At 34.6% G+C, this 26444-nt stretch overlaps 1 protein-coding gene and 1 long non-coding RNA gene across 14 annotated transcripts in view; one reads left to right on the top strand and one right to left on the bottom strand.

Moving 5' to 3' along the window:
- Positions 1–26444, bottom strand: part of CD36 (CD36 molecule) — an 80439-nt gene that overhangs the window by 6735 nt on the left and 47260 nt on the right. For 10 of the 11 annotated variants that reach the window (XM_033191881.1, XM_033191888.1, XM_033191885.1 and 7 more), the window contains 9 exons: positions 25921–26129; positions 15783–15943; positions 11265–11412; positions 9286–9465; positions 7980–8071; positions 6027–6073; positions 2619–2688; positions 1485–1672; positions 632–750 (listed from right to left, as the gene is read on the bottom strand). In XM_033191881.1, the coding sequence (XP_033047772.1) occupies positions 632–750; positions 1485–1672; positions 2619–2688; positions 6027–6073; positions 7980–8071; positions 9286–9465; positions 11265–11412; positions 15783–15943; positions 25921–26040 (1125 nt within the window). In that variant the 5' untranslated portion in view covers positions 26041–26129. Of the gene's footprint in view, positions 1–631; positions 751–1484; positions 1673–2618; positions 2689–6026; positions 6074–7979; positions 8072–9285; positions 9466–11264; positions 11413–15782; positions 15944–25920; positions 26130–26311; positions 26333–26444 lie in introns of those variants that run through there. The other variant, XM_033191889.1, reaches the window with a different exon arrangement.
- LOC117072042 overlaps positions 10204–26444 on the top strand; it is a 113217-nt gene continuing 96976 nt past the window's right edge. For 2 of the 3 annotated variants that reach the window (XR_004432689.1, XR_004432690.1), the window contains exons 1-2: positions 10204–10287; positions 15430–15510. This is a non-coding gene — a long non-coding RNA (uncharacterized LOC117072042). Of the gene's footprint in view, positions 10288–15426; positions 15511–26444 lie in introns of all 3 variants that reach the window. The other variant, XR_004432691.1, reaches the window with a different exon arrangement.

Genomic DNA, 26444 nt, shown 5'->3' with positions numbered 1-26444 from the left:
ACTTAAGGTTAAACAGGACTACTTGAAACTTTTAGAACTCTCTATATAGTTATATTTATATATACATGCATCCATATAGATACACAATTTATTTGCCCAATCGAATGTCAAGGTTTTAGTTAGATTTGTGATTTACTTGGAATGGTTTAAAGAAATCAACAACAAAATATAAGATGTCAGATAATTCCTGGTCAAATATATATGCTATTAGAATCCATGTATCATTAGTTATAATACTACTTGTGTCATTGTTTAAACTAAAACATGGCTAGTAAAATTCTAGAATTTCATTTACCTTTTGAAAAGGAAAATACAAAAATAAAGATTAAAACTGTTGTGCTATAACAATTTTATACATTTTAACAATAAGTATAGTCAAACTCACATATACTCACTCTACGAATTTTACATAATATACAATAACTCCTCATATAAGCATAATTTTATATAAATATTTTAAGCTAATTAGAATCACTTCATAAACAACAATAGGAAAAAATCGACCTAAGTTTCAGTAACTTAAAAGAATGTGATTCAATAACTATGATTAGTGTTATCGCCAAGATTATTTTTATTTCAATTGTATTGTTTAAAATAGCAACCAAATCAGATCAATAATGTGTTTTCTTACCGGTTCAATATCCAAGTATGTCCTATGTTCTTCTTCATTTGGGTTTAATCCATCAGTAGTTTCTGAAACATCAGGACTTGCATATAGAAAATGAGGAAGTGAAATGTACACAGGTTTCCCTGAAGACAAGTTTTAAGAGTCAATTGGAATTAATAGTTTCCTTCATTTCACATATAACTCAAAAAATATTTCCACAAAACTAAAACTTCTTAAATTAAAAAAATACATATTTGGTTTTTAACACGGGTGCGGAAGAATTATGTCAGTTGATTTCTATTGTAAAACCCCTTCAGTATTAATTTTCGATATGTAAAGTTTTGTTGATGAACCCAAAGTTTCAACTATATATGTTCAGCTTTCAGGCAGTAATATGTCTATGGACTAAGAATTTATTTAACAGTAGTTTTTTTCTTTCTTCCTCCATACCCATGTTAGTATGATAAATATGTACAGTATAAGCTAGTGTCCAAATTTTATGTTTAACTCTAGCTTTAGATACATACTGAAAATACATTTACCTGTATCATTTTCTAGTGAAAAAAGTTAGAACAATGACAGATGGATAACAGGATGTTCAAAGTGTTCTCGGGATTATTTTTATTTCACCCTAAATCTAAAAGCAGCCACAAGGAAATGCTGGTGTGGTTTTAACTAAACTTTGTAACACTAAAACACAAGGGGGACCTTCCCAAAATACAAAATCAGCACTAAAATTTTCTGCCACCATTCTGCCCTAATTACTTTCTTACTTTAATTTTAAATTTTGCTTGCAAAGGGATTGTGGTTAAAAGTCTCATTTTAAAGAATATCACAAATTATGATATGGACTGTGCTGCTGAGGATATTTACTCACCTTCTTTGCATTTGCTGATGTCTAGCACACCATATGATGTACAATTTTTTGAGATAATTTTTTCTGTGCAGAAACAATGGTTGTCTGGGTTTTGAACTGGAGAGGCAAAGGCCTTGGATGGAAGAACAAATCTATACACAGGGATTCCTTTCAGATTAACGTCGGATTCAAATATAGCATAGATTGACCTAAATACAGAGAAAAAAGAGCTGCATTCCAGGAACCCGAACTTACATTCTGGAGATTCATTTTTTCTTATTCTTGCTTTACCTTACAAACATCATATACTCTCTTAAATTCTTGTTTCATTCTTAGAAAAAAAAGTGATTGGGAAATTTTAACACATACTAGAACTCAATACCCAAGTATGAACTATTCTTGTTTGTGAAGTACCATGTTTATTTATACCAAAGTTAGTAAATATTTATAGGACTTCCTTCAAATACTTTGTGATCAGTTTAAATGAAATAAAGTTTCTTTCACAGCTTAATTAGTCCTGGAGAGAAAGACCACTCACTGGAGTGTGTGCATATACATGCTGGATATATACCTGGTACATTTCCATCGTTTACCAAGTGTCTACTTGTATTGAACCATAGGGTTCAATACACATTTTTTTCTAATCCTCAGATACACCTATATGAAGAAATACTGCTGTCTTAAATTGTACAGATAAGAAAAAATATCCAAGATGTTAAATGCTTACCCACCATCATACAGTCTTTAGGAACAGAGCTTGGACTCAAGGGTAGTGGTAAAGGCTCCAGTGCTCGTGGGTTATCTACTGGGCCCCACAAATTTGAGCAGAGCACATGAACACAGTTCTGTTACATCTGCATCATCTTCTCTGTATGTCTTTAGAAAGACTGGACATACTCTTCTGAACTTGATTGTTATTAGACTACTAGTTTAGTTTCAAAAAGGCAAAATGGTTCTTGCTTAGATAGAAATAGCAAAAAAAATGATTTACACTATTAAAAATTGGAGAATATAGAAGAATATTTTGCAGAGTTAATAAACATTATGAATTTTCTATGCTGTGTTTAATCATTATTTGAGAAAAATAATAAAGTTTCTTGGTCTGCATTTTGTCACCCGGGGTCTGACTCAGACATACTTCTGTTTTTCTCTTACCTGCAAATGTCGGAAGAAAAGAACTGCAATACCTGGCTCTTCTCAACAAAAGGTGGAAATGAGGCTGCATCTGTTTAAAAATCGAGTGGCAAATGATTAGATGTAATATGTGTTCTAGAAAAAAACCTAGAAATCTCTCCTCCAGTGTAGTCAACAGAAATATAATGCAAATTACCTAAGTAATTTATCTAGCAGCAACATTTTTAAAAGGTAAAAAGAAATAACCGGCCAGGCACGGTAGCTAAAGCCTGTAAGCCCAGCAGTTTGGAAGGCCAAGGCGGGTGGATCACCTGAGATCAGGAGTTTGAGACCAGCCTGGCCAACATAGTAAAACCCCATCTCTACTAAAAATACATAAAATTAGCCGGGTATGGTGGTGGGCACTTGTAATCCCAGCTACTTGGGAGGCTGAGGCAGGATAATTGCTTGCACCCAAGAGGCGGAGGTTACAGTGAGCCAAGATCATAACATTGCACTCCAGCCTGGGCAACAAGTGGACAACCTTGTCTCAAACAAAACAAAACAAAATGCTATTTTATTTAACTTATTAATATCCAAGATATTTTAACATGTAACCATTATATTTTAAATTCTTAAAATCTGAAAATCCACAGTACATTTTATATTTACAGCACATTTCAAATCATACTAGCCATATTTTGAGTCCTTAACAGTTACATATGGTTAGGGGCTGCTATAGTCAACAACAAATCTATATACTATACATATTTAATGGTACAAAATAAAAGAAACTTAAACATAAAATGAAATGTCAAGGCTAACATTGTGTTTGTTTTTTGAAATGCCCCACCCCACCAGCAGAGTGGCACTTTTCTTCCAGTGAAGTTCATTTGGAACTCCTGCTATGTCCACATTTCTTATTTGTAGTGATTTTTTTTTTCATTTGTCCTAATGGCTGATTAATACTTCTAAAAATACTTACTAAAGTTCTCTCACTAAACAGAACTTCAAATGCTTTGAAAGTATATTAAAAAGGTCATTTATTGAATTTACTTTTTGCTACAACTATGATCCATGGCAAACATTGGATATATGAAGAAATAATTAGTTAACTCCTCCATGTACTTCTCACATGAATATCACTAATATGAGTTATCATTGAATGAGTTTTAAATGGTAAGTCTCATCTTCAATTATGTATTGCAGGTTCTTTCTCTGGCAAGTGTGTCAACCTTGCGACCTTGTTTTCATTACTTTACACTCTTGTGACAAGTGAAATATAAGCCCCCATATGGACATTGCCAACACCTGCTTTCCCATTTCCTTAATAATTAAAGAAAAATACATTGAAAAACTTTTAAGATCATTATCTAAAATATCATTGAAGATTATGTGCAGAGCTTCCTCCCACCACCCAAAATAAACATTCTAAATGTATACCAATACTTCCATTTTAAGTCTTTTCAAACTTATTGAAGAAGGTAAAGAGGATGCGCTTCTAAATTATGATGAAAACACATTAGAACCTTACTGTTTTATTACTTTCTTTTCCCTAGTGCCATAAGCAAGAATCTCTCTCACAGGGATCATCCCCTGCTCTGTCCAAATTCCCTCTTTTCCTCGTTTGTTTCAGGTCTATTTTCACCATAGATATTTTTAACATCATGCCTGATGCTCATGCATTTATATTATTGTCAATGAATCTTCTTTTTAAAGATTTTCCCCCTTAAACCCACAAAGAATCCTTCACTAGGAGTAACACAGTATATTTATCTCTGCATCTAAGGACTAAGTATTCTGCTTATACAACTACTAACATTGGTAGTACTGAGGACTTGAAAATTTATTTCCAGAAATGCTTTTCTTAGAAAATAACTTCTTTACCCACTCGTATGGCTTAAAACCCTGCAAAACCTTGGCTGGTCACGGTGGCTCCAGCCTGTAATCCCAGCACTTTGGGAGGCCAAGGGGGATGGATCACAAGGTCAAGAGATCAAGACCATCCTGGCCAACATGGTGAAACCCTGTCTCTACCGAAAATAACATAAATTAGTTGGGCGTGGTGGCGGGCGCTTGTAGTCCCAGCTACTTGGGAGGCTGAGACAGGAGAATCACTTGAACCCAGGAAGTGGAGGTTGCAGGGAGCCGAGATCGCTCCACTGCACTCCAGCCTGGTGACAGAGCCAGTTTCCATCTCAGAAAACAAAACAAAACTCCTGCAAAGCAAATTCAACAGTGTTTTTGTTTTTTGTTTTTTTTTCCCCACCAGGCAATGATAGAAATAAATATGCATAGGAAGTCAATAATCATATCTTTGGCAAAGTAAACATTCTCTATGCTTCATTTTTACTTAACTGTCTTTATCTTTATGGGATATTCCCTAATTCTGTGAACTTCGTGCTTTTGTTTCCTAGTAGTTGAAAGCTTGCCTCTGATATTAATTCATGATATTCGATTCCCACCACTTTTTCCTTTTTTTTTTTTTTTTTTTGAGACAGGGTCTCACACTGTTGCCCAGGTTAGAGTGCAGAGGCACAATTATAGCTCATTGCAGCCTCCACCTCCTGGAATCAAGTGATCCTCCTGCCTCAGCTTCCCAAGTAGCTGGAACTATAGGCATGCACCACCATGCCCAGCTAATATTTGTATTTTTTTGTAAAGATGGGACTTTGCCATGTTGCCCAGGCTGGTCCCAACCTCCTGGGCACAAGCAATCCATCTACCTTCGTCTCCCAAAGTGCTGGGATTATAGGCATGAGCCACCATGACCAGCCTCCCATTGCGTTTTAAAAATCTTAATTCTTAAACTAATAGGCATATCTGTACTTTGCTTATCCTGAAGGAGAATAAGCCTGATCTAACCATACCCTAAATCTAAGTTTATAGCTCTTTTTCCCAATTCTAATTTGGAATGTTCATTTTTTACATATATTTTTCATAGTTAAGAAGACATCTGACCTTGTTTTTGTTCTCTCTCTTATTTTGACCACCTTACCCAAAAATGGATGTTTCTGTCTTACAACTTTATTCTATCTCAGCTATAAGCCTTGCTTAGATATGTTTTCTCTTTCATAATTAGCTATTTTTTATTCTTTCAATTCTAACTTATCTGTATACTATTTATAAAAGATTTGAAAAGTAGTGTTTTTTGTTGTTTTTTTACCATTTACTTCTGTTGCCAGGATGACAGTTAAGTTTTTTCAAAGCAAACATTTCTCTGAGTCATGCAGTAAGGGCTAATTTTTTATGATTAATCTTCACAAATCCCACTACATTGAACACACATTTACTAAGCCTATATACAAATAGGGACTCTGAATTATGTTGTGGGGATATAAAGGCAAATAAACACATACCCTCAACTTTCAGAACACTGTCAGTATAATGGTGGATTTGTGGGAAAGGGAGGTGGATTCATTGTGACGACTACAAAACAAATATTCTTACCTGTACCATTAATCATGTCGCAATAACTTTCCCAATAGGAGAGATTCCTTAAGAATAGAAAAAGACAATGAATAAACATTCTCATTTAAAGAATACCTTTCTTACATTACTTTTTCTATTATAATTCAATACTTCTGTTAATATGATGCATTTAAATGTGACAATACTAAGTTTAAGAAATATTTAATTCTGTTCATGTTTTGTTTGAACCTTTTAACTTATTGCAATGTACCTGATGCCATTAGGTGGCCAGATCATAAAATAAAAACTGCCAGGTGTTAATTAGAAACATCTTGGAATAAGGAAAAAATTAAAAGCATTTATCAGAAACTTAAATCTCTACTTAGGGGAGAATTTGTTTTCCCAATGGGATACATGAATTACTCGCTCAGTAGCATAAGTGTTCAGAATGAATAGAAGGAAAGTGTTAAGTGGGTAACTGAAGTAAGCTCAGTATAAGGCAGGCAGAAGAGAGAAGTGGGGAAGAGGAAAGAAAGAAGCAGATGTTTGAATCAGCAAACATTTAAAACATGTAGATGATTGATTTATATTGCTACCGCTTCTCCCCTTTAATTCTCACATGGACTGACATTAAAGTAGGAAAGAGTTTATTAATTTATACTTTGTTGTTTAAATAAGCTATATATATCTGAAAGTGATAAAAACAATAGTAATAGTTCCCCTGCATCCTCACTTTTTGGTGATGGAAAAACTTTTTTTCCACTCCTAACAGTGACATGTCAAGACAAGCCACTGCATACTTTTTAAACAAAATAAGTGGTTAATCATGTTCAGTCTTGCCATGAGTTAAATCAACCTTGTAATCTTAAAGTGATGTGGAATTCTTACTCTAATTAGGAGCGCTTTGCAACTCCCCTCCACATCTCTGTAATATTAGTGAAATGTTCATTATTTCTCAATATAAAAAATTGCTGTGATTTCCTCTTAAATGAATATTTAGAAGTGCTTTTTTCCGTCTACTGACTTTTCTTTAAAAATATGTAACTGTGGACTCTTTAGAAGAAAAAGTAATCCACTAGTAATATTTTAGCTGTTAATTGCAATTATTAGACTCAGTTTGAGGTAGGGGTTACTTTAGATTCCTAAAAACATTTCGTGTCTTTTGGTTTTGATCACTTTATTCTTTTTCAGAAAAAAGAATGGTCTAAAACACAATTGTTAACTTTATGGAGAAGAAAGCTTGTTCGTTCCCCTGATATTTATTAGGGTTCTTCCTAGTTTACATTTATGATAAATTATAAATTCTTTAGATGAACAGGCCGGAACTAGGGAAAAATAAGGAAATAATGGCTTAGGAAGCTGATTTTTTATTTTACCACTTTAAAGGTGGCATAGTCTTCATTGTCACATTTTGTATGTACATTGTAGAACTGCACTTGAAATATTTGTTCCATTTTTGCATTGATAAAGACTGTTTACAGGGGGAAGGTCATGAAAGCACTTGCCTGGATTCATTAAGCTTCCATGCTTCCATCTTTATAGACACATTTAGGTCATGGCACTGGAATACAGAATTTGATCTGCTCGATGTAAAAAGTAAAAAAAAAGTTTCCATCTACTAGACAATCAGTTTTTTTTTTTTTTTTTACCTTTTCATTTATGGTCATCTAATTGTACGAATAATTGTATTATAATGCTGGCTATGTAGCAGAGATGAAAAAATAGTCCCTTTGGGGATTTATGTAACATAACCTGTGCGGAAAGGTGAACCAAACCCTAAAGTGGAGCTGATAGCAGCTATGCACTGGTGTGAACGCACCAGTTGCCACAACTAAAGGGTTAATACCTAGCAGAACAGGAGTTTCCAGAGCTGAATTATAACCAGGTCTATTCTATAGTTTGGTGTCTCTGTCTTATGAGACGTTAAATGAATAACATTCCTGCTTAAGAGTACCCTAGTAACACACATGCACATTTTACCCGAATACGTACCTTTTACCTTTATAGGTGTCAATTATGGCAACTTTACTTATGCTGTCTTTTCCATTGAAAACTTTATAAACTCCATCCGCAGTATTGTTGTACTGAAAATATATGTATGGTAAAAATTTGCTTTTCGAACAAATCATTTTTTTCAAAGTTATACAATATATAACTTACTGTCACATTTCTCAATCACTGATGACTCATATGACTTGAAATACATCTGCAATACATTTTTTAAAAATATTGGCCTTAAAAAAATTGTGAAAGGTGCCTAGAAATAAGTGCTAGATGCTGAGACAAAGAAGCTACATATCAGAAGCTGACAAGATGTGAACTCTAGCACTCTGTCATCATTAAGCCAATGAGGACATTTTGATCACTCTTCTTACTATGTTGAGGTGAGGGACATTGAACAAACCTATAAGAACAATGATTTATAGGGGTATTCTAAATGTTATGACCATTAATAAGTGGTTACTAAAATGATAAAAATTAGGCATCCACAATTTAAAGCATTAGCCAAAGAAAGAGCTATGAGATAAAATGAGAATGAATTTGACTCATTATGGCTTTCTACATTCTTATCTAGTTGATATATAACCTTGTCATCCTAACAGTATCTAAAAGTAAAACAATGAACTAGAGAACATAATATTCACATATAGTGCCAAATGAAGTCATAGTCCAACTTCCAGTTCAATAGTTAGCTTATCCTATTTGTAATTCAAAACATTAAGCTGTAATGAAGTATACCATCAAGTTCACATTTTTCTTAATCTTCAAGCTGCCATTTCATGACACTGTGGACTACTAAAAATTCTTATTTACAGACCCCATTAAAATGAAGCCTAATAGCTTATCGGTATTGAGATGTGAACATTAGGCTAACTTTTAAGTAAAAATTAAATTTGTAAGAGGTCTAGAAAAGGAGGAGTGAGGAGTATATTTAAAACAAATAAAAATATGGTATTAAACTTGATTATGTGAAAAGGGAAATAAAAGCCAAAAACAGCACTCAAAGATTTACAGACTAGCTTACCAGCTAATTTAAAACAAATTGTATATTTATAAATGAGTAGAAACCTGATTAAATCTGATCTTCAGGTTTAAATTTAATTGTTAAATTCAGATGAATTTCCCAACTAGGAAAGCTGAAGCTACAATGAGAAGGGGGCTTTTTAAAATGTTAGGATATATATCTCCAGATCAGCAATAAGACTAATGAGCTAAATTATAAAATTATGCCTTGCCAATGCCATTGAATTAATTCAATTAAAATGTAATAATATTGCCATTCATATTTGGTACTTACAGGATAAAACATACCAACTGTCGTAGTAACAGGGTATGGAACCAAACTCAAAAATGGATCTGTATAGCCCCATAACAGTTCTCTCAAAGTTCTGACTTGGAACATAGAAGATTTTGACTTGTTAATAAGCGAATTGAGTACCACTTGAACAAATGGATTTGGATAGATATGGGCTGCAGCCTACAAAAAAAAAAAAAAAAAAAGTCACTGTTTAAGACAAGAATACAATATTAGATTTTAACAAATAAATGGATTAAATACTAATACTGAGCTTAATACAAAACTTTTTGAAGCTTATCTTTAAAATTACTGCCAAATCCTACCAAAACTCAAAGTATAATTTGTCTAATTCCTAGATGATTACATTTCTTTGCCTCAGTGCCAGCCACAAGAAGAAGATATTCCAAGTTAAGCTCTATATATTTAATGATACACTTAAAGTGGTCTTCTCAAATACCTAATGCATTAATGTACACGGGGCTTAAAACCTAGATGACGGATTGATAGGTGCAGCAAACCACCATGGCACACGTATACCTATGTAACAAACCTGCATGTTCAGCACATGTATCCCAGAACTTAAAACAAACAAACAAACAAACAAACAACAAACAAACAAAAAGCCAGAGGTCTGGTCCCAAAGGCTCTGGAGCCATACGTGACAGAAATGGTGCAGGCAATTGTTGCAGGCATGTTCATCACAATGGCAGGTTCCACGTCTAATGGCACGAGGCTCTCTGCCAGTGACCTGACCAATGGTGCGGGTGAAATGCTGACCACAAGCTCCAATAGGCTCCGTACAGCATCTCCAGGGTGAAGACCCCGGTGTCCCAGGTTGAGGAGGACTACGACGAGGACAACTGACGTCCTTTCCATTTGAATTTCAGCTTCAGGAAAATGTTTAGGAAAAGAAGCTTCTTTTTTAATGTGGGTTTTCTGTTTCATTTTGGCCTACTCTCAAGAAGACATTGGTAAGCTATTGGACTTAGACATGCACCTCCGGTAAGTAAGGATTGTTTCTCATAGAATTAGGATGTGCTGTGGATGTGCGGTTTGATGCCAGCGTGCTGATGCAGAGCCTTCATATACTTTTTAGGATTTTGTGTTTTCATTTTCTATTTTTCTTAAAATGCAGAGTTCATTTTTGCCCCTTAAGGATTTTTGCTGAGCTTGCTGAAAAAATTGTACTTCATCCACATAAACGCCCTCGTGTTGCAGATGGTGAGCACCAAATGCCGTTTATTTGCCATGAGTTTGGACAGCACCCCCTGTTGGCGGATGGCGAGACTCGGCGGAGTTTTATGTTTGTTCCGTGGTGTGGTGTCTAGAGCTCCAAGCAAACAGCAGAATTCGACTTTCCAAACAATAGACACAGCCAACGTTATCGGCTTCATTTTCCCTTAAATTATATTGACAGTTGTGATTCCAATCAAGTTTATATACTCTTTTCTCTCCCCATTTTACAGCAACAAATTGCAAAGTGCTTTTGTTTGTTTGTTTTTGCTTTGTTTGGTTAAAGGTTATTGCCATGCTGGTACAGCTATGGAAACTGTCTGGAAAGCTTGAAATGGTTTCTTGCTTATGGTAAAATTTGCTTGATTTCTCACAGGCAGCGTTTGGAAACCTTTTATTATACAGTTGCTTACATACTTAAAAGTCTATCATTTAAAGACATACTGAAACAAATGTTGTACTTGTTTCCTAAGCATCTTCCTGTAATGTATTATAAAATTGAAATTAAATATAGAGAATGTTTCAACAAAAAATAATGAAAAAAATAAAGTGGTCTTCTAATGCAGTTGATTCTTATGATTTTTTCACTTTCCAAATGACCATGCCTCCATTCAAAATAATGATATGGGAATACGTTTTGACAAAAATGGAAAAATAAGTAAAACCTAATAACTCTAAAGATAGGATTAATTACAGTGAGTTCTAGAGTGTTTTAAAATAGATAACTTTGTTGTTCGTCTACTCACTGCCACAGCCAGATTGAGAACTGTGAAGCTGTCAGCTTCTGTTCCAACTGATAGTGAAGGTTCAAAGATGGCACCATTGGGCTGTAGGAAAGAGACTGTGTTGTCCTTAGGGTCCTGGGTTATATTTTCCTTGGCTAGAAAACGAACTCTAAAGAAACAGAAGTAAGCAAAATTCAAAACATTTGTCATATGTGAACGTTAGATCTCAAATGTCATTCATTCGTTCAACAAATGATTTTTGAACAAATAGAATATGCCAGATATTATGGAAGCAATGGTGTTAAAATGAGAAATCAGCCAGGGTCTCTAGCAAACTAATCAGAAGGGGTCTTAAACTGGTAAACTGGAAATTAAAATAGTGAGGGAGAAGGAATATTGTTATAATGGACACTCCATGGGAAAACACAAAACAGATCCAGATCCAGATCCAGATTTAGAATGGTCAGGGTAGGGGTGAGGGTTAAGACACTTTTTAGTAGAAGTCTACATAAGTGGTCTATGTAACAAATAGAAATTTAGTTAGGTAAAGTAGGGCAGATGGTAGCATGCATAAGAACGAACATAATATATTTTGGGAAATGCAGATATTTGAGTGTGGTTGGATTATAGAGTAAGAGGTGAGGAGAGTAGTGGAAATAAAGCAGCTGAAATAAGAAAGATCTCAAACATAAAACAGTTGCATGTAATACTCAAATGACAGACTTTATCCTGAGGGTAAGGAGGAGAAAGTACAAGGACTTCAGTAGGGGAATATTTAGAGTACATTTTCTTATATTAGAAAGAATGATCAAAATACATAACCTATCCAGCACTGCTTTTTCTCTTTTTCAGTACTTTAATGAGAATTAGAGATAAGAGAATATCATTTCCATTTTTAAGGGTTATAGAACAACCTCCCCAACCTCTCAAGTATATTGAATACTTTTGTTAGTTCTAATCTCCTGACTCTAACATATCTAGGCTGCAAAGTACTAACTACCTTTTAGGAATGTAGTGAAGGGTGATTATTACAGGAAAAATACATTTCACAAGTGGAAGATACTCACTGAAAAGAAATAAGATATACATCATAATTGAACTGTCATATTTGAATGTCTGTGAAGTGAGTAAATAGCCAAGGTAAAGACTTAAACAATTGGACTGAATTTTTTAAAAACCCATTTTATTTCATTATGATAAAAATGTAAATTCCTACAGGGTAGGAGTTTATGAGTGTTTTGTATGTCTAAACATCATATCTTGTATATAATGAGTTCTCAGTAAATATATTTACTAAATAAACGTCTCAGATTCTTTAAAAAGAGGATTCAAAGTTATCTAGAAATATATTTTCAATATAATTTTATTAAAACTTTATTATTCTTGAAGTACTGCAGACATACAAAGAATATAAAAATCTGAAACAGCACTCAGGACAATTGTATTTTAAATTAGTGTCCATATTACTAATATTTCAAATCAAAGTACTTTAATTTTCAGAAATATGCACATATATTAAAACAATAGCAACGTGATTGTCATATATGCTGACATTATGCCAGTAGATGGCAGTCACTAAAAGAAAAATCCTTAAAACAGCCCTGTCTTTAGAATGTTGTTTCAAAAAGGGAACATAATTACTGAATTTTTTATTTAAAACTTAGATTGTATGGAAGTTTTGGAATGTGTTTGTTTATAAGGTCAAGGGAAGGAATTTAGACTTTTCTCAAGATTACTTTATGTTCTTTCCAAAGCAAAGTAACTTAAAAAATGAATTACGGATCTAAGAATATTCTGAAGGAATTACAGCATCTTCGTAGAGATGGTGTAGGGAGAAACACACATAAGATCTAAACCCGAGCAATTTCATGCTTTGATTCAGGTCATATCTTGTCAAAGTGTCATCAAGCTTACTTTAGCAGCCATTGGCCAAATAAAGCCTGTGGTTCTGTTTGAGGAAGGACATTCTCACATACTTCCAATGTCAGATGGATTATGGTATAATTAATTATGAAAAAGCATGCTTAGCTCAGCACAAACACTATCAAGGCGTTAACTTTTTTCTAAAAGGTATTGGTGGTTCTTCCATTATTTAAGGCACTCAGGCAAACAATAAAAGACTATTTTGGTGACATCATGAGACAAGATGACCTATAGTTAATCAAGAATCCCTTTAGAATTGTTATAGAAAGAGCTGTTTATGGATTCTAAAATTTAGCTGTAAATGCAACCTGTTCTTCTCCAGTCTTTACTCCATTGCCTCTCTAAGCAAATCAAATATACCTAACACATCCCCCCATTTTGTCCCTTAGAGAGATAGGTTAAAGGCCCTAAGAAAAAAATATAGATTAGCTACCAACTACCAGAGGAGAACTATTTCAATAACATGTTTTCTCATATCCCAAATAATATATTTAAAAGTGAAAAATATGGTCGGGCATGGTGGGTCACACCTGTAATCCCAACACTTTGCAAGACCAAGGCATGTGGATTGCTGGAGCCCAGGAGTTTGAGGCCAGCATGGGCAACATGGCGAAACCCTGTCTACAAAAGAAAAAAAAAAAAAAATTAGTGGCATGCACCTGTGGTCCCAGCTACTCAGGAGGCTGAGGTGGGAGGATCACTTGAGCCTAGGAGGCCGAGGATGCAGTGAACTGTGATCATGCCACTGCACTCTAGAGTGGGTGACAGAGTAAGACCCTGCCTCAAAAAATCAATAAAATTAAAAATAAAAGTGAAAAATATAACCTTCCCCAAACAAAAAACAAACAAAAAATGATGAGTTCTCAAATTGTAACAACTATTTTCTTTCCTCACACTCAGTTGACTTAAGTTCTATTTCTTAAACAAGTATGCTGATACTCTCCTTAGGTCATATGTGAATTCTAGATTTTCATAGGTATATATACCTATGAATACATATATATATGTTTATTTCATAGTTATATATATATCTATATATATAGATATATTACACCTAACAACATTCTTTGCAACAAGATATTTGTATAGACTCTTGCCAATAATATAAAAACTTTAAGACCATGAAAAAATTCTAAGGTAAGATTTTTTTGTAGCCATAAAAGTTAAGTCTTCATTGACAAAATTTTGAATTGTCACAGATGCGCACACAGATAGGAGATTCGGGTAAAACTGCAAAGACAGGACATGCACTGAGGCCCTCTGTGGCTTACATGTCATGTGCTATGGTAGTAGGCACCACCCTCACGACATACCTGTTATTTCACTTTATTTTGGGTGTGAGTTTTCAATGTGGAAGCATAGTAATGCTTTGGAGAGGAAGGAAAATTCTACAATCATCTGATAACCAAAACAGATAAGATGCTAAAACTATAAATTATAAGAAATCAATAGAAATACAAAATTTTATGATAAGAACTAATCATGATGTATAACTAGTTGTGATTATCCATGAGGGAAAATATACATTTAGGTAATGAATTCTATAGCAGAACATAACTATGTTTCCATATGGATACCATAAATATATTCCTAATCCTTGGTTAAGGTGATGTTTTTAGCACCTTAATCTCCCCCTTCTTCCCCTTTTTAGTGAAAAAGATAGAGAGGCTATAATTGAAATAGGAGAAAATGTATATAAAAATCTAGGAGTTACTAGTACCTACATCTGTGTGAACACAGACAAGTGACCTCACATCCACTGGATCAGGCATTTTTAATTCACAAAATGATAGATTTTGGCTGATCATTTCCTCTAGTTCTAATACTCTAAGATTCTGTTCAAAAGTGTATTAAACTATTAGGGAAGGCAGAGGAAAGATAAAAAATATTCAGTCTCAACACTAGAGAAAATATAAGAGTGAAACTAAAATAGATCGATGTAAACATCTATATGACCTGGAAGTTAATTTGAATATAAATCCTGAGTAGGTACCACAGCTAGGAAAAATGAAGTTAGCACTGTGGTTCTCAAAAATTGTATATTCAAATCACCCAGGTTTGTAAAACTCTTTAGTGGGCCTCAACTTTTTCATTCATTTGTTTTGGGATGAGGTATAGGGATTTGCCTGTTTCCCAATTCCCTGTTGATGCTGATGCAGCTGGCCCAGCATGTTGCTGTGGCCCAGCTACACTTTGAGAACCACTGTTAAAATATGCTTTAAATTTTAAGATGTGAAAACTGATTTTTTTTTTTGCTCAGCAGGAATAATTTAGAGTTGTTGAGAATATATGCCACAATAACAAAACACTAACTTCATAAACATAGGGAAGTTATTTGATACCGGTAAGTTTATAATAAAATGTTTATCTTTTCTATATACTGTCTAATAAATATTTGGATAATGTATATATCTTCCAGTTTTTTGAAAATAAATACCTTAAAATCATTAAATTCTTAGATTAGGATGCTATACAGATAGGAAAACTATTTTAAAGTACATTTTTGGCAAGAAAATAATAAGTACATTTCAATACAATGACATTTTTCAAGTAGAAGACTTCTCAGATATACATGTTTAAGGTAAGAGTGTCTCGTATTTGTGGGGACTCACTCACCTGTATGTATAAGGACCTCTTTGCTTAACTTGAATGTTGCTGCTGTTCATCATCACTTCCTGTGGATTTTGCACATCAAAGATCCAAAACTGTCTGTAAATTTCTGTGCCTGTTTTAACCCAATTTTTAAAAGCAGTTGTACCTTCTTCAAGGACAACTTCCTATGAAAAAGAAAACAAGTTTGGGTTATGTCTTTGTAGTAAGTACAGGCACTTTCTGGGCGATTGTTTGTAGCCTTGAGTCAGCCAGAATAAAAGGACCAAGCTCAAGTGCCTCATTCACGAGAACCTTTGCAACCTTGCCATACACTTGCAACAGAAACGTTTTCAACAAATTATTATCACAGCAGCCTTTTTAGCCTTTTACATAGAGAATCAGTGTGTAATACTGAAGACATGACTGTTGATTTTAAGGCAAATTTTAAAGTGACCGTTTGGCAGCTTTAGAGTGACTGTTGGAAAATATTGCAACAGTCAACATGATTTATTAAGCAAATTTTACCGAAGTTCAAAAAAGTTCTTACTGAGTTGAACATGAACTTATTCTCTGCCCCTAAGTTGGATTGATGAAACCAAACACAAAATCTGAGTGAAAAATCTAGTGGTATTAGAAGCTTTTTCTTTTCCTTCAAGAGTTGGACACTCCAGGGGATGGCACTTAACACTTACTACATTAAGAAAATAAAAATATCTACATGAAGAACACAAATTTGACATCAGCTCTTCAAACTCCTCCTCAATCTGGCTTCCCCAACTTTTTTTTTTTTTTTTTTTTTTTTTTTTGGAGACAAGATATTGCTCTGTCACCCAGGCTGGAGTACAGTGGTACAATCTTGGCTCATTGCAACCTCGACCTCCCAGGCTCAAGTGATCCTCTCACCTAGCCACCATGCCCAGCTAGTTTTTGTAGTTTTAGTAGAAACAGGGTTTCACCATATTGGTCAGGCTGATCTTGAACTCCTGAGCTGAAGCAATCCACCTGACCTGGCCTCCCAAAAGGCTGGAATTACAGGTGTGAATCACTGCACGCAGCCCCTAACTTTCCCTATATCTGCAACAACCCATTAGCATATGTTTCTAAAAATTACAACAGCCTCACTCACCATCATTGGGTTGTAGTTTTTAAAGAAAAAAACAGGACAAGAAAGCTGTCCTATTACTCCTTTGTGAAATCCACTAAAAATCGCTGATACTCCTTTTGGTAAAAATAGACAAGTGGAAAATACACCAATAAGAGAATTAAAAATCCTATATTAGGAACTCGATTCCTTGCTTTAGGAGCTTTGGAAATGGGGGAGAGTCATCAACCCTCCCTAGGGTCAGTTTCATTATCCGTAAAATAAGGGAGTTAACATAAATATTCTTCTAGTTTTCTTCCACAGCTTTCACTCTCTGAGCCAGAAGTCTATTACACTGTAGTAGATAGTGCAAACAAAGGTGATTTTGAAGCCGGCGGTATTTCCAATGAAGTATTGGGAAGAATGCCCAGATTAAAGAACTCCAGCTTAATCTGAGTGTGCTAGAGGAAGAGGTATGCAACTATTTCATGGAAAATGAGCCTAAAGAGAACTATGACCACAGGAACATTCTGACCTATTTGTTTCCTTCACCTGGAAGCACCACTTCACAGAACGACAGATTAGGAAAGAACATTGAACATGATCACATTTTCCAGTAGAGCACACTGAAGTTCTGAGAAACCAGACGACTGGCCCAAGGACAGCCTAGGCAAACAGTAGTGAATTCATGACAAAAATCCTCATCCCTGACCCTTAGACTAGTCCTCCTTTACACCATGCTATGACTGTCTTTTTTTTTTTTTTTCTCTGTCACCCTCTGCACTTAGTTGGTAGAAGTCAAATTAAGCTTCATATCTTCAGGATATTTTATTTATTGCTTAATGCAGGGAATAAGGGAATTCCTTAGAGAAGAACTGGGCATCAAGTTAAAATGGAATTACAAAATCCAATGCTGCTGTAATCCACTTATACAGGGTACATTGAACCTGCTAGAGTGATGGAATCTTTATTACTTTTTACAACAAATTGTCCTTGTAAAACTTTTTATTTCCTCCCAAAAAGACTTATTTCCACACTAAGTCTAGCAGTAAGACAAAATCGCTTAAAGTATTATGGATATTCTTCTAAATGTAAATATGTTTGATGAGGATGTTGAAGCTCAAAGCTAAATAGAAGCTGAAAATGGTTGATTTCTCCATTTCAAGAGACTTAAGAAGGGAGAACACACAAACACACACATTATTATCCTTACACTTTTAGAATCTTAATGCTCAAAAACAATACCTGTTATTCATCAAGTGCCTCTCAAGGTACATATTAGGTTTGTACACAATTACGGTTTCTGTGACTTTAATGACAAAATTCACAATTACTTTTGCACTGACCTAATATCTCTTAATGAAAGAAACTCGGTCAATTCTTATAGAATTGAAGAGAGTCTGTGACAGAATGTGCTTGACAGGACTGAATGCCTTCCTAACTCTACAATGAGTGTCCATCTAAACACCAAAAGACATTGTATGAGACCTTTTTTCTAAAGGCCACGAATCACTTTTCCCTTAAAAAATATCTCTTGCAACAAATAAGGCAAAGGTGAAACACAGGGTTGAAATGACTGTGTTGGATTATCAACCGTTAGAATCGGGACCATCTAACCCCATCCATTTTTTTAGAGGTGGAAAATGGGTTCTAGAGAAAAGAGATGTCTGACTCAATGTTATGTGACAAATTTACTAGCAGATAATAGAAAAATCAGGTCCTTTCACTTCAATTTTGTATAATTTCCATAGCATCATGATTTGTTTAGAGACACAGAGAAAAATATTGAAGTAGTCAAAGTAGGAATACAATGCTTCTGATACTACCACTACTATATGTATTAAATTGTAGTCACTCCTTGAATACCAAGACTAAATATGTCACAAGAAACAAAAGATGTTATGTCCTTTGTGAATTTAAAAGAACTTGATTTTAAATTGGATTTGGACTATCTAGCCTATTTTGCAAATATTTTACTAAATTTGAAGTACAAAGCTGATAAGCATGTACATAGAAAAAGCAATATAAGATTTTATCACTTGGCTAATGTGTACGTGTATATTTGTCCCTGACTCTAAGTATGCAGACTACCCAGCCCCAATAACAACAGGATTTCAGCCTGGTGACTCTCACATAGCATGGTCTATAGCTGAGTTGAAAGCATTGACCTTGAAACTTCTATTCTGCTACATTAATTTGAAAACAGATGTTTGCTGGGATCATAATATCCTATATGTAGTCATACACTCACTTGAATACTGTTTTCATGAAACAGCAATAATCATCTACATGACTGACAACTTTCATTATTAAAAGGCCCTTCATGCCTTGCTATGCATGGAGTAGAGTACAAATGTAGAAAACATTTTGTTTCACTTTTCAAGGACTTTATGAGGTACTATCAAGAGACAGATGTGTGTTTAGCAGATTTTAATCTATGAGTTAGATTTTTTTACCCTATCCCCACCCTAACAAAGTATAGTGGCTTCTTCCCTAAAGCATAGACTGAAGTGGCCAACAATGAAATTAGATGCTATGAATTTGATCACTTAATAATAACAATCATTTAAGTTTGAGCAGCTTATTTAATTTCTTTGTACCTCACTTTCCTTATCTGTGAAATTACAACAGCAATGTTAGATTGAACCATATCAAATTAGTATTTTTGAAAACCAAAAAAGGTTGAATTTTGGCATTTGCAGGTGGCTTATGTATCCTCATAGATTGTTATGGGGATCAATAAATGTGAATACTTAGAACAGTGTTAGTGCAAACCAGACATTCAATAAATGTCAGCTATTAGTATTTTACAAATTCTATCCATCCTTTAGAAGAAGAACTCTAATACCATTTTCTTCTCATACTGCTTTAATTGCTTGGTTCATAGCATTTACTGTCTAAGCCAGTCATGTGCCAATAACTTATGTAATATCCTGTGACAATTATTTTTCTGTTAATCATTTTAATACTTATCTTTCTAGTAAAGTAAAAACTCCCTTAAAAACCAGAAGCATACTAAAAATAGCTTCCACCCTTCCCACTAACTGCTACCATTTGCTTGTAATTGGGCCTAAAGAGAATCATTTCCCCATGTTTAAAGAAATTCTCATGTTTTTGCATTATGCAAGTGTGTGTAAGTTGAGAAGAGAATGAATTAGAATTTTAGTGACAGTTGTGCAGAGAATCTGAAAATGGCTTTAGTTTCAGACCATCATCATCAACTAAAACCCAGAATAAAATTTGGTGAAATGTATTGGAGTACTAAGCTTTACTATGTTTCTGAAACCCAGAAATTAGCCTCCAAGAATTTATGTAAGTACCTAAAATGGAAGATTTTGTGTCTGGCATGAAAAGTAAACTACGTTGATACTACATTGGACTAGTGGAAGAAATATATATGCTTGTCTGCTATTTCTTGAAACGTTGTCTTTAAGTGACTTTGTTATCACAGCTATATGCAAATATATGTAGAGTTTCATTCATTTTTATACTGCTATTTTAATTTAAATATTTTGATTTGTTCTTACGTTATTAAATATAAAACAAACATTACCATCTTTAATATTTCAGTCATTTCTTTCTGAGCTTTTAAATACTATGAAAAAGTAAAATTGTTTTATATCTGGAAATACCAGAAGCATACATTATAAAGTTAATGTAAACAAATTATATGATTAAAATATGGACTATTCAAACAATTTTTTTGTGGGGGAGACAGGGTCTCACTTTGTCATCCAGGCTGGAGTGCAGACTCGTGATCGTAACTCACTGCAGCCTCAACCTCCTGGGCTCAAGGGATCTTCCCACCTTAGCTCCACGAAAGCTAGGACTACAGGCATCTGCCACCATGCCCAGCTATTTTTTTTTTTTTTTTTTTGTATTTTTTGTAGAGATGGGGTTTTGCCATGTTGCCCAGGCTGGTCTCAAACTCCTGAGCTCAAGTGATCAACCCATCTCAGCCTCCCAAACTAGGATTACAGGCATGAGCCACTGTGCCCAGTCAAGTATAGCCATTTTAATGAATCATTATTATTTCAATTTATTTTCTCTGAAGGCATTTCTTACAAGCTACAGATCAATTTTTTCAAGCAAGGATCAATTTTTTCAAGAATGAGAGAAGGAAATAATGGTATCATTAGTTGAATGATGATATTTAATACTAGTTTTCTAATAGGAACAAAGAAACCTATAATTCCTTTTTGGTGTTCTATGGTTAGTTTCATAGAGAAATTAAAATTTATTTAAATTGTAGTTTTTTTCTTCCAACTTTTATTTTAGGTTCAGAGGTACATGTGCAAGTTTGTTGTATAGGTCAATTGTGTGTCGTGGGAGGTTTGGTGTCTGGATTATTTCTTCACGCAGGTCATAAGCATAGTACCTGATAGGTAGTTTTTTGATCCTCCCCCCTCCAACCCTCAATTAGCCCCAGGTGTCTATCGTTCCCTTCTTTATGTGTATTCAATATTTAGCTCCTACTTATAAATGAGAACATGTGGTATTTGGTTTTCTGTTCCTGCATTAATCTGCTTAGCATACCTGTGTTATGTTATACAATATTCAGTAAACATTTTATCGCCTGACATTAATAATGTCAGGTGATAAATTATCTTTTGTAAATGGTGGCAGAATTTTGACCCTTGTCCACAGTGCTTTGGTAGTTTGTACATTCATGGCAGCTCTTGCTATTGACTTTTAGTTTTCTTTGAAAGACTGCATAAACTTGCTGGCTGCACACTACTCTATTAAGAATCATGGTCAAAAATACTGGTAAGAAAGATTACAGCTATAATCCATAAAAAGCATGAAGATACCAGAGACATCCCTTGAAAATAAAGAGCAAAAATAAAATATAAATAAGGTTTCTGAACTGCTTTAGACTATTTCAAATGACAATGACATCTTTCAGAACTGGAAGGTATTAGAGCACTCCAACTCTACACTTAATATGAAATGATTTTCTCATCATTCTCGATTAAACAGCTTAATTCTTTTTTCAAAAATCACTTGTATACAATAGCTTTCTTAATTTTCTATTAGTCAATTAAACAAAGTAATATTAAATGAGTTTTAATGGTACACAAATAAGAAGTCGCCAGTGGCCGGGCGCGGTGGCTCAAGCCTGTAATCCCAGCACTTTGGGAGGCCGAGACGGGCGGATCACGAGGTCAGGAGATCGAGACCATCCTGGCTAACACGCTGAAACCCCGTCTCTACTAAAAAATACAAAAAACTAGCCGGGCGAGGTGGCGGGCGCCTGTAGTCCCAGCTACTCGGGAGGCTGAGGCAGGAGAATGGCGTAAACCCGGGAGGCGGAGCTTGCAGTGAGCTGAGATCCGGCCACTGCACTCCAGCCTGGGCGACACAGCGAGACTCCGTCTCAAAAAAAAAAAAAAAAAAAAAAAAAAAAAAAGAAGTCGCCAGTACCAAAACTCACATGTTTGTGAAATAGCATTACCGTAAGTATTTCTGAGGCAGCAGTAAGACACTTGGCTCTCTAGGTTTACACAAAATTTAAATATTTGACTCCTACTGTATGCCAAAGATATATATATGCCAATATTATTTAAAAAATAGTCTGTAAACTGAAGAAAAAAAGAAACAGTTTATTCAAACAAAATCCCACCTACTTCATACAACTAAAATTGACAAGGTCAACATGGTTGTGTAGGAATCTGAGAGCAAAATGAAGCTTAGCCTTAAATGTACCATACACCTTGACCAATATAAGGATTCTGATGATGAGTCTTAGTCTATGGACATGTAGGGGGCTTACAATGTGTGCCATCATTTGACAGTTTTTATAAATCTCAGTTGTACCACACCTCCTTGAGTTTGAATCTACACTAGGAAGCCTGAATCTCCCCCTTTCCTTGTAAAAGATCGCACAGATAATTCTTATTTCAAAAACAAGAAGGAAAAGCACTCCATTGATTTAATTCCCCCTTCTTTATCACACTACTCAAAGTATACTTTCAAAATTATTGGTGACCATGTTCTCTAATCATTATTTTCTTAATTTTCATCTGCCTGAGAACATTTTATCCTTTCTTTCCTTGAGTTCTGGCCTCCTGTTAACTTCTAGGATTGTACTCTTTGTTTCTATTTCTTCATATAAGATCATTCTCTTCCTTTTCTACTTTTCCTGCCTCTGAATTATGTACAAATTCTATAATATTTATTCTGCTTTTTTCCTGTCTCCATTAAAACTCTGAATCTACTGTTTAGATTTATTTGTAATCTCTATAGCAATGATCAAATCTATTTGAACTCTGAACTTTGAAACATAGACTGATGTTCATAACACATCACTTATAAAACCTCTGTTTTACTTTGTAAGGTATATACATACCTTCTATCAATAACTCACTGGACACCTTGAGTTTGATGCTTTTACTCCTCTCTCTAATTTAATCTCTCTCCAGGCTTCCATTTCATCTTATTATCAGCTTTTTTTATATACTCAACCACGCCAGAGCAGTGTACCTTTTGTTATGTAATGTGCAGATTGTGCAAATATCTTTCTAAAAGGGAATCTTACATTCTCCTTGAAAGTGGCCATATCCTACAGTTTTTTATTTGTTTGTTTTCCTATCTCTGGCATCCTCACTTTGCAACCTTTCTGCTGTAGAGTAGTGTACAAGGCTAGGTTTTTCATCTAGGCTCTTCCTACAGATTGCTTATGTTTGGAGAATGACTTCTTTCCCTATTGGCTAGGTGAGCTGGCAAGTTGATTTAAGGGCTTGCACCTGTAAAATGGGTAAAATAACAGCAACTTCTCACAGATATTTTTGAAGATTAAGTGAACTAGTATATAGGAAACTCTTAGTAAGAATTAAATGTTAGCCATCTAATCTGTAAATGCCGGTTTTATTACATCTTACACTTGCTGAAAAACGTACTGACAACTATTGTGTATCATATCATCAATTAAGTAGTTTTCTGCCTGATATTCTAAGCTTGCTTCCTAACTCTAACCCCATGTTAACTTCTAATCTTTTCTCCTGTTAATCCAGTATTCTGGGCATATTCTCTACCTTCTTCCTTCCATCTTCACTGCATTTGGTAGCATCTTCACAGGATCTTTGACATGGTTACTGCAGTTATTTGGGACTTACAAAATTCTACACTTCTTTAAAATCTGAATCAAGTCCTACCTTGTTCCTGAAGTTTCTTGAATACTCTGAGAGATTTCTCTTTCAAAGTATTACAGCATTTACTTTTCCAATTCAATGCTAGAGTCTTATAGGTCTCAGTATTTTTTATTATAATATAACTTCCCCTGGTTTTAGCTTACAATAGCTGAGATTATTTTATTCTCTTAGTCATTATACAAAAGCACATTTTGATGTCAGAAAACTTACTTTCTCATGGTTAACTATTATGAGCATAAAGATAAATATTAAAGAATTACAATAAATGCTAACACCTCACATGCTATCCAAAAGAATCTACATATACCAGTTTTGTTGTATGACAAAGAAAAAAATTAAATGATCGATACTCAGTTATTGACCAATAATTATGTGTCAGCAAAAAATAAAAAATAAAAAAATAGTCTAAATTGCTATGCATTGGAAGATTATTGTGATTTTTTAATTTGGAAAACTTTTCCAAATGATGTTATAGTCTGTATGTTAACACAGACACTGATCTTGTGCTTTCTCTACATCAGATCTGAGTGAGAACACAGTTTATAGAGTAGGAAAGATGTCAGATCAATGGCCACTCCATCTCACTATTAGATAAGCCCCACACCTCACTATTACTTGTCTGTTTCCATTGGCCTATATGAAAATACTATCAAGAAAACTAAGACTTCCAAGGCAGAGGATACTATCAATTTACATGTTTTTTCAGTTAAATGCAAGAGGCTGAAGTTCTGCAATATGTTAGCAATAAACACAATACAATCAGCCCTCTGTATTCATGGGTTCCAGGTCTGCAGATTCAACAAACTGTGGATCAAAAATATTAAAAATAGTAACAATATAGCAATAAAAAATTAATAAAAATTCAATTCCTGCTGTTCTCCATTATGCACTATGCTTACTAACCCTTCGTCTAGGTCATTGCCATCCTAACCAGGTAGAGAGTTGAAGGCAGAACTCATTTTTTATTTGGCCAGTATTATGTTTAATAAAACGAACATTTATGCCTTCTGGCAGGAAACACACAGTCTAGTTCACAGCAGTTCCTGTTCTTCATTTTATCTTGTTCTTGGCACCTTAAATTTTGTTTAACCCCTGTATCCAAACTCCTGAAGCCATCTGAATTTGCCATCCCTCATTTAGAACTTCAGCAGATCTGCTTCCCTTTATTCTCTTCCTCCCTCTATCAATCAGCGTTTCTGATGAGTGAGTGTGTAGCTAATTCGAATAAGCTGTGGGGGCTGAGGGGCGATGAATTCTAGATTGTTGTGCAAAGCCCATCTATTCAATCACTCTGTTTTTTCACACTATAGTCAATTTGTTATATACTAAGATATGTTCTGCATATTTCTGAAAGCCTTTTCTAAGATTCAAATATGAAGCTTCATAAATATAAAATATTTATGAGATGAGATTATGCATATATAAAAATAGTGGATTACTAAACAGTGTATTACCAAACGACAAGTTTACCTATCAATAAGGATTTGTTTCAGTATTAAACACATCACACACACACACACCACACACACACACACGGTTTTACTTTTCTCAGTATTAACTAAAGTACAACTTCTTTTATAACTGTGCTTTTACAGAATATACTCACTTATTTCCTATTCAAAAGCATGCCAACATGCTCCTTGGACATAACTTAAAACAATTATTTCTAACATGCATACCTATAGACAGCTTTTAATAGAATTTGGTATTTATATTGAAGATAGCAATGGAGTCATGTTAAATATACATTATACTTACAACATTTCACATACAGTCACATCATATAGAGTTGCAGTGGTTCATAAATACCTTCATGTCAAAGATACAAATTAGCAGTTACCATGAAATAGAAAGCAGGAAAATACAAAGCAAAAAAAGAGAAGACAGAATGAATCAAAATGACAAGGCATATTCTTTGGACGACTTGTACCTTTTTAATTGTCTTCTGGATAAGCATGTCTCCAACTGGCATTAGAATACCTCCAAACACAGCCAGGACGGCACCAATGACAGCCCCAGTGATGAGTCCACAGTTGCGGTCACAGCCCATTTTTCTTGTTCAGGAGGTGAATTCGTGTTAAGCACCTGTTTCTTGCAAACTCCTGGATATGATTAAGGTGGTTTCTACAAGGTCTGGTTCTATCATTAGAAAGAGATCATAAAACAGAAGCTTTAATATCAGTACAAAAAGATCAAAGTACAAAGAAAACACCCACTGAAACAGATCATTTTGCCAGTTATAAATAAACAAGTGCTTTTCTTTTTGTGTCACCAAAGTGACTTCCTCAGTCCACCTCCCTTTTCTTGCTTCTAATACTTACCAGTGACAGAACTAATAATGTCATATCTGAATTTCTTCAAATTCCTCCTTTTTAACTTTCTTTCTACGCGTGATTAACATATTGAAACCTTATCTAAGGAGAACTCTCACCCTCATCTCAGCAACTTTGTTGC

The sequence above is a fragment of the Trachypithecus francoisi genome, unplaced genomic scaffold, assembly GCF_009764315.1.
Source record: "Trachypithecus francoisi isolate TF-2019V2 unplaced genomic scaffold, Tfra_2.0 Lachesis_group4, whole genome shotgun sequence".
Lineage (NCBI taxonomy): Eukaryota > Metazoa > Chordata > Mammalia > Primates > Cercopithecidae > Trachypithecus > Trachypithecus francoisi.
Note: the sequence above shows the minus strand (reverse complement) of the source record. Positions and strands in the feature narration are given on the sequence as shown.